This window comes from Lepisosteus platostomus, chromosome 4 (assembly GCF_059453375.1).
Source record: "Lepisosteus platostomus isolate fLepPlt1 chromosome 4, fLepPlt1.hap1, whole genome shotgun sequence".
Classification (NCBI taxonomy): Eukaryota; Metazoa; Chordata; class Actinopteri; order Semionotiformes; family Lepisosteidae; genus Lepisosteus; species Lepisosteus platostomus.
Genome location: NC_142614.1, coordinates 49474713 through 49491261, shown reverse-complemented (window position 1 = coordinate 49491261; position 16549 = coordinate 49474713). Strand labels below are relative to the sequence as shown.

At 38.0% G+C, this 16549-nt stretch overlaps 1 protein-coding gene across 2 annotated transcripts in view; it reads right to left on the bottom strand.

Annotated features, from left to right (window-relative positions):
• Nucleotides 1-287: 287 nt before the first annotated feature.
• The window catches only part of zswim6 (zinc finger, SWIM-type containing 6), a 98385-nt gene continuing 82123 nt past the window's right edge, over nt 288-16549 (bottom strand). The window contains exons 10-15 of one of the 2 annotated variants that reach the window (XM_088629753.1): nt 15940-16075; nt 8509-8666; nt 6861-7024; nt 6387-6468; nt 5696-6014; nt 288-559 (exon numbers count right to left, since the gene is read on the bottom strand). In XM_088629753.1, the coding sequence (XP_088485879.1) occupies nt 511-559; nt 5696-6014; nt 6387-6468; nt 6861-7024; nt 8509-8666; nt 15940-16075 (908 nt within the window). In that variant the 3' untranslated portion in view covers nt 288-510. Of the gene's footprint in view, nt 560-2219; nt 6015-6386; nt 6469-6860; nt 7025-8508; nt 8667-15939; nt 16076-16549 lie in introns of those variants that run through there. The other variant, XM_088629752.1, reaches the window with a different exon arrangement.

Below are 16549 nucleotides of genomic sequence, written 5' to 3'. Positions count from 1 at the left end.
GAGACCCTGTTAATCTTCTGCTGAGTGCTGTCAGAAAAGCTGCTGTTGAGCTGAATATGTTAAAGACTGAAAGGACTAAGGAAGTGGTAAAGAGGAAAACAAGTGGAAGTCAGTCTCCAAACAAGGAAATATCACAGACCACTTGCTTTTCCAGACATAATTTAGAACAATAAGAAAAAAAGAAAACAGTTTGATTGCGGCACCTTCCTGTTGAAAATCACAATCACAATACTCCATGCTTATTCCCAGGCTGTGGGAGTTTAACAAGCAAGCACTGAGAGACAGAATACTGTTTTCTTTTCTTTATCCCCAAAACACAATTGGTCAATAAAGTTAGTGTTGTTCCAAGCCACCTTCTGCTTCATTGATTTTCTTCCAGGTGTCCATTCACAGATAGATGAGGTGTCTAACCCAGGGTAAATTGATGACCTCCTCGCTGAAGTCCCCCTCTGGTGCCATATGCTGCTTCCTGGGTTTAAATAATATAACCTCCACAGCTATATCTTGGGCCTACCTGCTATTGCTATCATGAGGAAATTTCAGTGTTGAAAGATGGTTCCTGGGAAAACAAAAACAGTAGGATTCTCAGAACAGGATTCTTCCATCCATTTTCAAAGTGGAGGTAAAGGAAATGCAATGTGGGGAGGGAACCTGGTTGAAAAACAATTTACAGCTTCAACCAGGTTGCTTTTGTTAAACTGTATTGCAAAACTATTGAGGCATAAAATTCACTCACCTTTGTGCATATTATCTATGAGCACTCAGAAAACTAGTTATTTTTTCTCTACTTCTGTTCTCAATGCCTTTCAAAGTTGGAAACTTTCTTCTTTGGACAAAGTGGTCTATTGAACTCATTCTAGCATTTTTTCCCATTTTTTACTTAGCCTCTTTCTGTAGACTGTGGATTGTTGTCTTGCAAATACACAATGAAGTATAATATGTCACCATAGTTGCAAATTCACTAGTTAATTGGACTCCAGCCATTAAACAAAAAATGCGTGATTAAATTTGTGAAATTAAGCCAAAAGCATCTAAAGTGCTTGTATATTTAATGTCTAGTTTACTCCTACTTTAAAAACAGGATATACAGTAGATGTAGGTAAATACAGTATGTTTATAAAATAAACACTTTAAATAATCTGGCCCCAGGTATAATCTCTGTCCAGTCATCTTGGATCCTTCTGCTCACTTTTAAACAGTAAACTTTAGGCTTCATACAATTTATGTAAGTCTTCAAATTCCAGTTTCAGTGAAAATCTTTAATGAATCACAGTTAGTATTGTACAACACTGGGATACTTCAGCCTTTATCTGCAGTGCAGCTATAATTGCTCAGTAGTGTTTTGTATCTATCGATTTTCACTACACATCCAACAAACTTTTATTTTTATATGAACATTTTGCATTTTGCTTCACTATCCAATCTTACTAGTTGCTAATTCATTCAAAGAACTATAACTTTTTTTTTCCAAAATGTTATATCTTCCTGAAATTACAATCACAGGTTTCGAGAAGAACAAAAAATATAGTCAGCACCATTCTCAAAGAGAAACCATGTTTAATTACAAATCACCACGTCAGCAGCCAGCCCTTTCTGAAAAAAGCACTATGTGTTTTGCAGGCCAGTAGCAGCCTAGTGTATTTGATCTTCAGGGGATTTGACCCCAGTGCTTTGACCTGATTTACAAAAGAATCCTCAATCAAGCAACTAAGGCAATTTTTAAAGAGGCTATGCATTAAATATGGAGTGTTTTTCATGCAACCTTTAGGGTTTATAGAAGAGAAAACGTGGGAAAATAAGTTATGTGCAATTATTTCTTTGGAAGAGCTACTGACACACATGGAACTGAGGGAGAGGAACTGAAAAAGCGCTGTTCCACAAATTGATTATTCAGACTAAAGTGGATCCAGAGATTCATCTGGTATCCTTATATTTTTATTAAAAACATTTAGAGGTAATAAAGGAAATGAAAAACAGCAACCACAAGGTATGGTTCCATACAAACCAAACCAAACATAATTCAATTTCTTTTTTTAGGGAGAGAAATAAAAGGAAATAAAACAAAATCAGAAAGAAGTCCTTTAAAATCAAAACCACAGCATTCACACTTGGCCAAAGAGAACAACATCTGCTTTAAATAATGCGGCATGTCCAAACAAATGATTGGCTGAAACAAGTATCCTAAATGACTTTTGAAATTAAATCCATTATTGAAAAAGTATATCTACTGTTTGATTTATTGGGAAAAAACACACATGGAGTAACCGAAACAAATATCATAAAAGGGAAGACCGAGCATATACACCTGCAGAAATACAAAACAAATCTCCATCCACTTCCACCATAAAAAAAATCAGTTTTTATATTCCAAACAATCAACTCACAATGTAATGACCTCAATACAACAATACAACTGGAAAAGGCTTAGAAACACCTCTTGCTTCAAAGTTTCTAAGGTGTCTGGAAAATGAAATTTTGGTATTCATTGCTAGTCGTCCTTCTGATTTCAAAATGTTGCGCACTTCAGAAACATACAGTATCCGTTTTTGACATGATACTGTACCTACTGTATTAAGGAGCACAGATTCTGTAGCGGTACCTATGACATTCAATAAGCTGTTTCCATCTCAAGTGCTGCAGTGCATACTCTTCTACAGCAACATTACTTAGGTTTTAGCATTAACTATGTGCAGCACATCAATAGGAATTCCTTAATCCTGTTCCTGTTCTTTCCATGCTTCAGATCTGATTTTTAAACCAAACTGAGGAGCCCACAAAGTTATTTTAGGGACACCTGGTGTTAAGTAATTCTAAAAATAAATTGAAATACACTGGAATCCCTGATGTGTGGAGGAATGTTATGCTCCAAGATTCCACAAATATTTTCGCAAAACACTACTCATATTAATCCAGATGGAATTATGTGTTTTTATAAATGAAAGTGTCTAGAATGCTAGTAGCATTTTCTTTTAATAGTTAAGAGAAATACTAGAACCTTAGAAAATCAACAGGTTTTCCGGGACTCAGAATACAGTCAGAGCTCATCTATCTCGATTTCAGCAAATTCCAGCTACTTATGCAGTGCAATTGACACATGGGACTTTGCTCAGATCTGAAAGGATCACCAGTGTCTTACTGGCAAAATCCCCAGCAGAGTAATCCATGATGTAATTTAATTGTTTCACCTGCAACAAATGAACCTGGAAAAAAAAACAATAAAATTTTGCAGACATATGGAGGGGTTTGTGATCACCACAAAGGTCAGTGATCTGCTTTTTAAAAATCTGCTCTTTAAAATAAAGGTTATTTTTGGAAATAAAAAAGTACAGTTAATTCGCTATGATATCGCAGGTTATATGAAATACAAAGAAACAATTTTACCTTTCAAAAAAACTAATTTTAATTAAAACAAAAAAATCGTTGAATCATTAACAAGTTTATAAAACAGTGATTTAGTTACATAAATAAATTGATATCGGTGTATCAAATCTTAATTTCAACTTCATGAGAATGTTTACACGGGTGATGAAGTACAATCTTTTACCTATTATAATAAATAAAATGGAGAACATGGTATTTCTTTTCTAAACAAAAAAAGCTACAAACATACCTCTAGCAAGTCCTCTAATGAAGGGAACAAGAGACACTAGACAACTTTTTGCACCAAAAACATAATAAAACTGCTTTTTAAAGCACAAGATACAGAACCATTCAGCTAAATTAAAGACACTAAGTTGTAACCAAAGTTGGTTGGCTTTCATTTAATGAACAAGTTTGGTAGTTAGATCTCCAGTTTGGTTATTTTAAAGCATTAAGACAAGGCAAGATAGAAGGCTGTTCTTGTTTGAGGAATTCTAGAGGAAATGAAACAAAACAAGAAAAAGCAAATAAAAAAATAAAAATAGAACAGTCAGACCTACACAGCAACTTTCTGTCCTGCACAAAGTCAAGATATCAGCAGAATATATATGTAAATGTTATTGTGCATAAATGGAGTTTAAAGACTTCGATCACTGTGAAAGAGACGCGAATGTGGTCAGGCCAAATTTATTTTAACGTTTATTAGTAAAACTCAGTTTTACTCAGTTAGGTATGTTTTGCTTTACATTTCTAGGTTAGGAGGCACACAGCCTAATTCTGGCATTCAGTATGCTTAATGCTAAGGCTTGCTGCTCTGGCTTTGTCTCTGCTTTCCCTCTTATCTATGGTGCCCATTACGAGTGTGTGTACGCTATAAATATACCTTGTACATATATACAAAATATATTTATTTTAAATATATACCAGTCCAATCATGCAATTGAATAGGTGGCTCTGCATAGATGCCCAGCATATAAAATCACCACCTGAGCCAACCCTGAAGCAAGGCGCACTTTAGTCCTTCTGATATGTTTTGTTTAAAACCAAGCTACTGCAGCTTCAAGTATTTTGCATTACATAGAATATTCTTTTATAAATTAGTTAACGTATATTTTTCATTATTCAGACATATACTATAATATATACAGTACAATAAATGCTCTCATTCTTTCTTTTTTTTTCATTTTTATTTTTTCGAGAAATCCCTGAGAATGTATGTTGACAGTCGCTAAGTTTCCACACGCGCGAGCACGGTGTGCCATGCTTCTGGATGAACAGCACTGCAAAGCCACATGGTCAGCCTTGAATTTGAGATCTCTTTTTTTTTTTAATCTGGATTTCATTATTTTTTCTGGTCTTTTTTACACTTGCGCTTTGAATACACTGAAATGCATGGATGAATCATGAAGGAGTAAAGCTGAATCCATACGAGGTACTTGTCACTTAGGATGGAGGTGTTTTGTTTGGTTTAAAGCCATATTTCGTCATCTTTGAGGCTGTGAATGTATACAGAAATAACAGGAGAGCTATGTGGGCTTTTGCCACTGGACAACATATACTCAGTGTAAACCAAAACTTTTTTCTCTTTAACCTCTCTCTCATACAAATAAAAGAAAACACACAAACTTCCACAACATGACAATTTTCTCTTTTTTTTGCGAACTAAACAGTTCTATACACATATAATACCGGTGTGGCTCTGTTACTGATTTTTTTTTATTTATTTTCATTTTTTTAAGTTAAAAAGGATACAAAGGCAGGCTCAAGTAAAAAGAAAGAGACAGAATTCCGTCAACCGAACCTCTCCCGCACCAACATCATCAGTTTCTTTTTGCCTTTGTATATCTGTTTCAGGTTATCAATAAACTGTGTAAACTGGATGTGTCCATCATGAGCCATTAAGAAGGTCTCTCTTGCCTTGCTAAGGAACTCGATGAATTCACTATAGTGCCGAGGGCTGATGTGAGTGAGCCTAGAGTGCGTGGTGTTGATGTACGCCCCAATTGTAGCGTCCAATAGCTGTCTTAGTGGGGCTTTGTCCAGTGACATTAACTTCCCAGAGTTCCGTCGACCATGAAGTGGCACCATACCAGGCGTGGTCAAAGTGCACCGCCGTAAAATGTCTGAAAGCACGGTGGCACACTTTACACTCTTTACCACCAAGGGTATGATGGCAGCAAGTTCATTTTTGCCAAGGGAGTGACTCAGAGCACAGGCCCACAACACATCGTTAATGGCTGGGTGCGTGTCCTGATTGTAACTCAGGTTGAGATGAGTCATGGCCAAAGTTGCCAACTTGTACGCCCGCATCGGGTAACCACGGTGCTCCATATACCTAGCTATGGTGAAGAGCTGTGTGTAGCTCATGCCCGTGGTAGCAGCGTCCAAAACGATCTGGTAGGCTGTCTCGAAGGCAATGTGGTCCTTCTCACACAGCGTGAGGGCAGAGAGGGCGCAGTTTTGGGGATCCTTCATAGCACACTGCAGGGCCAGTGTGCGCGCGCTGCTTGCCAGGTTTTCCTGCTGATGGCAGTCCAGGTGCAGCCGAACGATGGTGCTGTTGGACATCACTGTCGTGGCAACAATACTGGTGGCCTCCGTGGGAGTGAAGAGTGTGAACCAGCTCTGCATAATGCTGTCCAACGCGTACACCCCTGAAGAACAGAAAAGGTCATTTTAAGTCACCTTTAAATGACTTTAGTCCCTTCAGTCTTAGATGGACAGAAACCTCTGTAGTTACCACCTACTACTAGAGGTCGCAGAAGTGGATATGTTAGAAGGGGACTTTGATTCTTAGTGTCACCGGAACACAAGGAGAAAAGAGACACTTCTTTACGGGGCAGTCAACAGCATGTGGGCATGTCGATGTATACGATGCGGCAATTTGCTCAGCACTCTGGAGTTCTGCCTGTTACAGTTGACAAACTCATGACTTTCACTCCACTTTTCAGGAAATTTGGAAAAAAAAAGAAATTAAAGTATAGGTAGATTTATAAAAAAAACACTCGGGGGATGGACTCACTCACCTACTTCTGTGGCACAAGTGACCAACCATCGTACCATCTCCCGCCGGCGCCAGTTTAATGTCGAGAGCGTCATTCTCATCACCTGGAAGGAGGGGAAAAAGAACCAGCTTATGAGCCGTACTTCCCGAGATCTCAATGCATAAAAATTCTGAAGGAGTAAATCTATATCTTGTGTTTTTTCGGCCACTGAACTGTTCCAATTAGCCTGTAAGTGAAAGAGAGAAGCTGTGCGAGTCTGAGTGATTGGGCCGGGCAAAGTGGTGAGAACACACCGAAAGCAGTCCAGTCACCTGGGACTTGCAATCTTAGAGCAAAATTGCTCTCGTTTTTAACAACACTCTACTGCAGTGCCAAAAGGGATTCTTCTATATTTCCGAAACCAAAATTCCTTTCAACAATTACTTTAAGTCGGCCAATAAACTTCTGAATAACATTTGTATTTCTTTTAGACTGGCCCCCAGAGCAGCAACTTACCTGAAGGCCCAGCTCCAGAGATACTTTAAGTAGAGTGATATCCGGCAAGCTATCCATAAGAGTTGCTATTTTGAAAGCATCCTGGGCAAGCTTGAAGATGTGTGACGAGGAGTGGATATTTTTTTGGATGGATTCTAACACTGTTTCTAGCCTACGACCATCACCTGCAAAAGAAGGATTTAAATATTACAAAAATAATCAAATCCAAGAAAACATTTTCCTGAACTTTATCTCACACCAGTTCTCTGAAAGTACATTTTAGTGTGAGTACGGTTTGAAAAGTATATTTTCTTTCTGTCCAAAAAATGAAAGAAAATGAAAGAAATGGGGTGGCAGTAGTGGCAAGGGATACTGTTGCCTGTACCCCTTTTGTTTAATTTGTTCTGTTAGATACATTAAAAGCAGTAAAAACATGTTCAAAAACAAAAAGAAAATAAAAGAAATTCTGTAAGACAGACTGCAAAGCAAAAAAAAACATTTCTTATATAAGAAAGAAAAGGCAACATTATTCACTGCGGTTGTTGCGGCATTCAGATCAATGTACTTAAAAGAAGAAAAATCTGTGCAGTGCCACAATCTAATTCACTGTATCAGATAGCAAAGTCACAGGCCTTTCACTCCCAGAGGCCTGGGCTCAGATCCAGCTCTGGTCCAGTGAAAGCAGTGCTGTGGTCTCTCAGCTGTGCCCCAAGTGGACATCAACCCACGTCACAAAACCGCAGAATAGTTTGGCACAATTTCACAGCCATACCGAAGCAAAGAAGGCTCACAACAGAAAAGCACAGGGGTGGGCGTTCAGACCAATATTGCTTGGGTATGTAGAGCTATGAAAAAGAGACTGACAGCCTCTTAATATTTGACGAGCAAAACGTTCATGTTTCAAGCATTTAAATAATATGGCCGTAATTCTGCAGCATGTATCCAATGTATCCAACTTTTCTGGCTGCTGTGGATGAGATGTAGTTGGAAAACTTTTTCCATGCTATTCATTTGTTTCTCAAACACACTTAACCAGGACTGTACATGTATGGGTGGAAGGAGAAAACCATTTCTCCCATGTAAAGAACTTCCGAAGTGGAGAAATTGAGTAACGATTAATTGGAAGATTGAAGTGAGAGTCTAGAGTGACAATCATAAACTCCAAAGAAATGTATTCCTTGGTAAAATACAAAGATTCGATACCCCACAGTATAACACAATAACACTGTCCCTCCAGGATCAAGGTGATCTATGGGTTTTCAATCCAGCCCATCTCTTCATCTAAAACCAGCCCATAATTGGATTAACTGGACTCTTGATCTAAAGCAAAAATATAGTGCAACTGTAGTCATTAAGTGACACTTGGCTTGGTGGCAACAGCTTGCCTGTTGTAAACTGAATGAAAACCTGTGTCTGCTTCACCTGAGAAAATGTAGTTGGAAAGCTGGCAGACACATTCAAGTGCATCTCACCTAGATGGCCCACCTACACCTAAAAAGGGCCAGCAGAAAGAGTGGGCGTGATCGTACCAACAATTCAGTTACCTGAATTCTGGTTTCTGCACACCTGATGACTTCTTACCATTCACGGAGCAACCGAAAAAATAGAGCTTCTTTTTTTTTTTTGCACGCTGATGATGGACAGACGAAAGGATGAAGAGAACGCTCACCTTTGGCTGCAGTTAGCATGGTGGATGCCAGCTCGCACTGCTGGGACTCAACGTGGCTCAGGGTGAACCAGCGGGGGTAGCGGTTGGGAACGACAGACACTATGTGATGGGGGCGGGACATGTCTCCTGTAGGAGCTGTGGATTCCAACACTGGTAACCTGAAAGGGACAGAAATACTTTGATATTAATGGTCAGAGCTGGAGCAAACTGCCAGGTGTCCTTGTAAATGTTCAAGGAAATCCCATATTAAAGGTTTTGCCATTTGTGCATCTGGTTTATACCAAGAGGTAAGGCGCAACACCTACAGATTCCCATACAAGTACTAAACATTCTCCACTAAAGTTAATTTTGTAAATCCTAAATTTGCTATTGGCAACAGAGCTATACTGAACAACTATATTCAGTACCACTATGTACTTTGCACACAGACTGAAAATAAAACTTTCAAATACAACACATACAACAAAAGGAGGTTCAGGTAGCCCAGCTTTCAGAGGCACTTAAAGCTGTTTGGATTGTTTTAACACTCTTAACTTACTTCTCCCATTTGAAAGTGTCTGTACAAATAAAATCATATGAAAATCTTATGAGTGATCTTTCTTTGCTTGACGTAATGAGATGTGAATTATCAAAAGCAATAAAAATACCCATTTGCACACAAAGGGATGACAATTATCTGGAAGACAGGATCCAACTCTACAACTCCCATTGAAAGCAACTCATATTCAAGTGCAAAGAGGTTAAACAATGTCTGATACTGAATACTACTGGGCATCATAAAATACTCCATTCAGCTGCTTTAAAAATATTCAACTAATGCCATCAGCATGAAACACCCACTCATCTCCATCTTGTTTTGTTAGCAAAACTAGTAGAAACTCCCAGGAGATCCTTCTTCATTAATCAATCTTACAAGTGTCTGCATCAAATTAGATTTGCTTAACCCTTTCAGGCATTTATCCTAAGGGAAACCAAGAATCCAGTGCATTTAACATATTTTACTAAATATTACTTTTAGTTACACAAAAGCACAGGTTTGATGGTTTTACATTTTGCTTTGCATGGTTTTATGAAAAAAAGATCAGCAACTAGAATCCAAAAATTCATTGCTAAATGGAATTTAAGCTGCTGTTCTATGACATACACTTTAGCCTGTGGATATTATAAGCTTGTAAGCTGGTGAATGGTATGCTGTTGATTCATTAAGGAATTTTCTTTCTGGTACATAATGGTGCTGTTTGTGCACCTCAAGGACAAACACAAATTACCACATTTAGAGGGCTGTACAAATGACACTAAATTCTCTTTAAACATTAGTATGTCTTATTTTGTAGCTGAAATCTGTAAGGTAACATTTGGATAGAGAACAATTCGGACATATAATTTTGTACCCACTAAAAAAAAAGGGCTTCTTTTTTTTGCAATAAATAAATATTAAGACACCCCAGCTCAATATTTACAATAAAGAGATGAGCAACTGGAAATAATGTATTTGATTCAATTTGGTATGTATGTATTTTATAAGAATGGGGTTTTCACAGTGGTTAGCATTGCTGCCTTGCAGCTCTAGGGTCAATTCCCACCTTGCTATCTGTGTGGAGTTTGTATGTTCCCCCTATGTTTGCATGGGGTTCCTTGGAGTGCTCCTGTTTCTGCCCCACTGTCCAACACAGTCCAATTTTGTGCATACTGGTAGGTGAATTGACTTTTGTCAAATTTGCCCTGGTGAGAGTATGTGCCTGTTTGTGTCTGTATCTGCCCGTGTACACTGCTTTGCACCTATTGCTTGCTGGGATTGACTCTGGCTCCCCCATGACCATGATTTTGACAATGCAGTAGGATGGACTGCTTCCACAGTAACATTTAAAAACCACCAATGGCATTTTCTTACCACAAACGTAATAAAGCTCAATAATATGCTTTGTCATAAACAATCTAAGAATCGTCAAGAGAATGTAAAATCTCACATAGGTGAAGTAAGCTTGCCATGCATATTTAAACATTTCTGTGGGGTTTCCCTCACCGACAAATGCTTTATATACCATATCTCTTTACAAATATAACATTGTGTTCAAGTTTCAAAGAGTGTCCTGAACATATCCTTTTTTGTAAATAGAAAAATAGTTGTTTGTCCTTCTCCACCACGCTTGTCATAGAAATGTAAGAACCCACAGCAAATAAAACAACCCTTATTTTTCTAACATACTGGAAATGCAAATATTCTAAAAACAAACAATACAAAAAAAAACATAGTGCTTAGGCTCATGGTAGCCTATCACACTGCACTTCTGTAAGCCTCTTCACTGGTGAACAGCCAAAAGAGACTTTCTGAAGTTCCAGGGCAGCTGGATGGCAATCTGATTAGTTCTAAAACCTAATCTTCAGGTACAACAGCACACTACTTGTGTGCAATGACGTTCGAATAAAACTGGCAGTACAGTGAGGGTTTATTTCATTATCTTGTAATGGGACAATTTTCCAGCATAGTGCCGAACATTCCATCTAAAGAGGGAGCAGAAAAGCATGGGGATGTGTTCGCTATCATGTACCAAAGCCCTTTGCAGTTGCTGTGAAGGAAAGACACAATTTGCCATTGCTCCACCTCCCGTGTTTCGAAAGTCTAAACTGGTGCTCTCTTCTGAGGCTGAAAGTTATACGCTGTGGGTGTGGAAGATGGAATCCACCCACAACTGCTGTTTCTTTTGCCAGTCCACTGCAGCAGCCCTTCAAATCTCAACTCCTCCTGGCTCATATCCGTTTCATCAACACCAAGGTACAGATTTTGCTCCAGGTTCTTCTGGGACCGAATGCCACCAATGGGAAAAGGAAACAGTGAGTTTTGGAGCTTCACAGCTGTGGTAGCTCATCACAAGGAAGAAAAAGCACAAAGTGGAAAATGTGCAGAGAATACAACTGAACATTTCTAGCCTTTACAACAGCTGTGCCAGGAATCTGCTGTCATGCTCTGGCCAACATCAGAATAACCACTCGACCCCCGTATGTCTTTAGGAGTTTCAATTTTCTGAACCCAGAGAAAAACAAACAGCCTCTGGGAAGTGATTTTCAAAAAGGAGGACTCCTCTGTGAATCCCACACAACTTAAAGCTGGGTGAATTAAGCTATTAACTCCCAGCAAGACTCTTATTGAATTCCAACATTTAATTTAACAGACAGGCTTGCGGATTTAATACTAATTCAAAAAAGTTAGGGAATAAATTTATCTTCTGTTGAAGAACCTTAAACTACGGTTGAAAGTCAGGCAACACTTGACTCCTAAGGAAGTTAAACAAAAGATCATCTGAATTACAGTTTTAAGATATATGTTTCTTTTTAACCATTGCTTTTCTCACTATTGTTACATCAGCATCATAACTTTGAAACTGAAGAATAAAAAGAAGCTTTGTGTTTTAATTATTTTTATAATAGATCACTTTTTCTTAATCTCCTTCAAGTCACACAGTTATTTACTGCAGACCTAGATATTAGTCTATAGTAGACTTAAAGGAACACAGTACTGCACCAAACATGAAAGAGTATAACACAAATCAAACTTTAGGCTATCACAGAAAAACTAATCTGGATCACCTGCTATTGTATGGCATTATGGAACCACAGCTAGATCACCACATTGCATTTGCTTTATGTCAGAATTAATTCCAAAATATGCAATATAATAAGTGGACATCTTAGTCAATGCATCCAATTACTGTCGATAGAGGAAGACTAACATTTATTATTATAGTTTTATTTATTATATTATGGTATATATTATTATAGCATGTATTTATTATAGTTTATTAAATAAACTTATAATTTATTTTTCATAAGTAGCCATTTAGTTACCCATTTCCAAACAACTCAGAACAATTTTTGTGACCAATTAGGCAGGTGATGTTAAGTTAAATACTATACACATCCATCCAGTTTCTAATCGCTTTATCCAACACAGGATCATGGGGGAATCAGAGCCTGCCCCAGTGTACAACAGGCACAAGGGGATCCATCGCAGGGCACACACAGACATGGACGCAAACACACGTGAATCCCACGTGAACACTGGCAGAAAACACAAACTTCAAGCACAACAATGCTAACCACTGCCCCACTGTTCCACCCCTATAGAGATCACTTAAACAAAAATCCAGATTACCTCCAACCCTCAAGGTACACAGTTCACTTAATTTCACACACTGCTCAGTCAATTGAAGAATCACTTTAAAATGTTCCCAAACTTTTATTTAAGGGTTTTAAGGTACACTATAAAACTTACAGGATTGAAGCTATTCAGGACCAAACTTGAAGATCCTTTTCTTAGATTAAGGACATGCTATTCTTTCTTTTACTCCATTTCAGTAATGACCGGAACGCCTCCTAGCCAATGAAAATCAATTTAGAAAAAAAAATATCAATGTGTGGCGCTTCTTTGGAGAACAAATTAGCAACTTCCAGCTGAGGTGCTAGCAATTTAATCAACACTGAGAATATTTAGAAAGAAGAGAACTGCGTGGTCAACAAAGCATAGAGTACTAATGTATAGGAGACTACCTATTATAAACTAAGATATGATGATGAAAAGCTACTAAAATTCATAACATCGGTCACATAATTAATCAAACAAACCACTAAAAACAAATATATGGGAGATCAGAAAACCAGCAATTATCTATTTCTTAATTTGGAAAAAACTCCTCCATTATTACAAAAACTGAATAACAGTTTTTAAGTGGTGTTTAGAAAATGCCTTTAAGTATTACCTCAGCTTTTGAGCCAAAGAAAAAGTTAGACTTCATCCTTTCAGAGACATGCAATGTTGACTGTGCCAAACAGAGCCTGAAAAGATTTATTCCTTTCAGCACTTTAAGAGCTTGTGTACTGTAAAGGCATTTTGAATGCTATTTAGTCATCACATTTCACGGCATTTACTAGAAATGAATGTGCTTTTTTATAGTTCATGTCAATACAGCTTCTCTAGCAGGCCTGTAATTGAGCAGATGCAGGCCTTTGTGTAACAAGGAGCTGAACACAGGTCACTTTCTATTTCTAAATTCAAATCTTCAGTGAACTGCATTAGCTTCTGGAGTTATTTAACTTGACAAGCCCTTAAAAACATTTCCGTACAGATCCCAAAATGCCCAAGTGGCTTTAAAAACTTTCCAGCTACCTCTTGTAAGACTATCCATACCAAAATAACAAGCCTTTTTGTGAGGAGAACATATAAAGCAGGTAATTGTTCGAACCACCATGGTAATCGCATCATACTGCTATCCTGTGAGACTGTTACCCATTCATAAGCTAGAAAAGCGTAATAGGTTTCCATTATACAGATTGGCAGAAAGAAGGCTGGGCTTATTTGCTTTAAGGAGAAAATATAACGGCAAAAAATACTTAAAAAAACAAAACAGCTGTTGGAGGTTACTAACTGAACTCTTGCTACTCTTAATAGGTATTAAGCAATAGACCAAAAATCTTGCTTGTGTGCCATTGGTATGTTGAGGCTAGACTCGGTGCAACATGCAGAATGATACCCTTCATTGGACAGAACAGAACAATCAATGGGCAGGTCCAAGTGTGAGTGTGTAGTGTGCAGGATTGTCTATTTGCTACTGAGCAGGGATGAACTGTGGCATCCAGGGCTCCAAGATCAGTGAATAGGCAAAGGCTTGTTCAGCCTCTTTGAGACGAATGAGATAGAACCCCACAATAGAGCATCTGTAATCAGTAAGTACAAATGCACAGCTTGTACTACATCCAAAGGGTGGCCGCACATGCTACTGGCCTGTGACTTTCACAGCAGACCTCCTGTTGATCAGGCCCGTTGATGACAAACGTTAAACAGCACAATGAATATTATTGAATAGACATTTAAATGTAAATGTCAGTGTGACTATTACAAAAAAGTGTTGTTGTTTTCCTGATAACTTTGGTGAATTTGTTGTAGACAAAATTATAGGAAAAGATTGCTCAGCTTTTTTTAAAACAATATCTATATACAGAATGACTTGGAAATTTGACGAAATTCCCACAGTCCATCTTAAAAAAAGTACCTGTCTTAGAAAGCTCAAGCTCCATGGAACTATTCCAATTACCAGATTTAGTGATCCAGCTACTTCTCAATATGCATCCATGACCTGACATTCTAAAGCTAAAGTGCTGCCCACAGGAAACAGGAATGACAAAGCCCTTCATCAAATAACATGTTCATGGGGGGAGCAGTTGAACTTTTCGCTGGACGATCGAGGGCTCAAACCTCAGGGACTGCCACCTACCCTTTATACAAATTGTTCAAGTACACCAAGCGACAGATGAAAGTCGCTTTAGATACAGTAAGTGTCAGACAAATAAATTAAATCTATAATAAAATTAATCTATGATTTCATATCTCTAGGTAACACTACCACAATAACCTATACAGAGGAAGATACTGTATTTCTTTGTATGACCTCATCCTTGTTTTCACATTCCTCACATTTCAGTAAAATGTAAAGATTATTATTAAAGTAAAAACCCTGTTATTTTAGACACATAATTGAAGAGACTACATTCCCATATATTAGAATCACCATGCACACCATAAAAAATGCCCAGGGACAAAAAAAAAACTGGTAATTACTTAAGCTGTAGGAAAAAAAAGTTTTGAATGCTATTTGTTCTGCCACAAATGGGGTGTCTTTATAGAGAATGCCCGTGTTATTAATTCAAATCTAATTTAGCCCTTAAGGGAAGAATGAAATTGTAATATTTAGTGAAGTATGCTTACCTGAGATTTAAGGAGTACAGAACTTATTTTATGATTATTAGAGTTTTAAAATTTAAACACCACATAGAGAACCATTCATTATTGCTTAATGTTTTTGCATTTTAAGGAAGTTCAGAGGAAATAAAAGAAAATGACTAAACAAATCCTGCCAAGAAAAAAAAAACAAAACTTGTTACTGTGAATACAAATGTTGCCAGAAGTCTCCCTGGTGATGCAGCAAAGCTTTAAAGAATCTAATATTAGCCATACATCTTCACAAGCTGCTTGTTTCTGCCTTGATTTTATGATGATCAACTGCAAAGCAAACGCCAGTGTGAATGTAAAAACTGCAGCACATTTGAAGCCCCTGAATTAGATCCAATGCGACGTATTTATTATTCACACATTTTCTAAAAATCTCATTTTCGAATCCAATGAATTATTTAGCAAGATTTCAGCACAGGCCGCTTTGTGATTAAACACTGCCCCAAATAACCCCCCCTGAACACGAAACTCAGAAGAAAAGTATTCCTGTTACTAAATTAAATGTGTCAGCCTTGATAGGGCAAATGGAATTTTTCTAGTGTTAAAGTGTAAATACCCACCCCGCAACACACACACACACACACACTTCCAGCTCCCTGGTGAATTCACGCTCCGCAGGAACGAAAAAAAGGTGAGCGCAAAAAACTCACCGCATGGCTCTCAGTGCAATTTTGTATGCCAGTTCAGCATCGTGAGGTAGGAGAGAGGTGAAGAGATACTTGGCGAAGGTGTGCATTGGAACGCTCTCTCTGTATATGATTTCCCCCAGACCACTGTAGGGCCCACCTATTCAGGAGACAGAAGAAAATAAGGATCAATCCACTGAACATGTACAATCTAGAGTTTCAACATTAAAGTCTTGAAAGCACATGAATACTTCTTTCCTTGATTTAGTTTGTCCATGAAGTAAGAACGAGTTAACTTTTACAATCAGGCATAACTCAGCTCTGCGTTCCTCTGTGTTTTTAAGCATTGGTTACAAAAGCCTGGAACTTCCTGTGTGCACCCTATGGCCAGGGACCCTCTATGAAGGAGGCCTCAGTCCCAGGGTTAAATTCCTGTGTCAATACTAAATAAATGGTGCTTCCTGAGGAATAAAGAAACCATTGGAAGCAAGCTTTTCACAAAACTTTCATTTTACTTTCTGTGCTGCAGAGCTTGAAGCTGTGAAACAAAGCGTCATATAATTTGACTGCCTCAGACACTAAGAAGCTTTTTGGCACGATATTCCCCAAACTCTTTAACAGAAAAAAAAAGCAG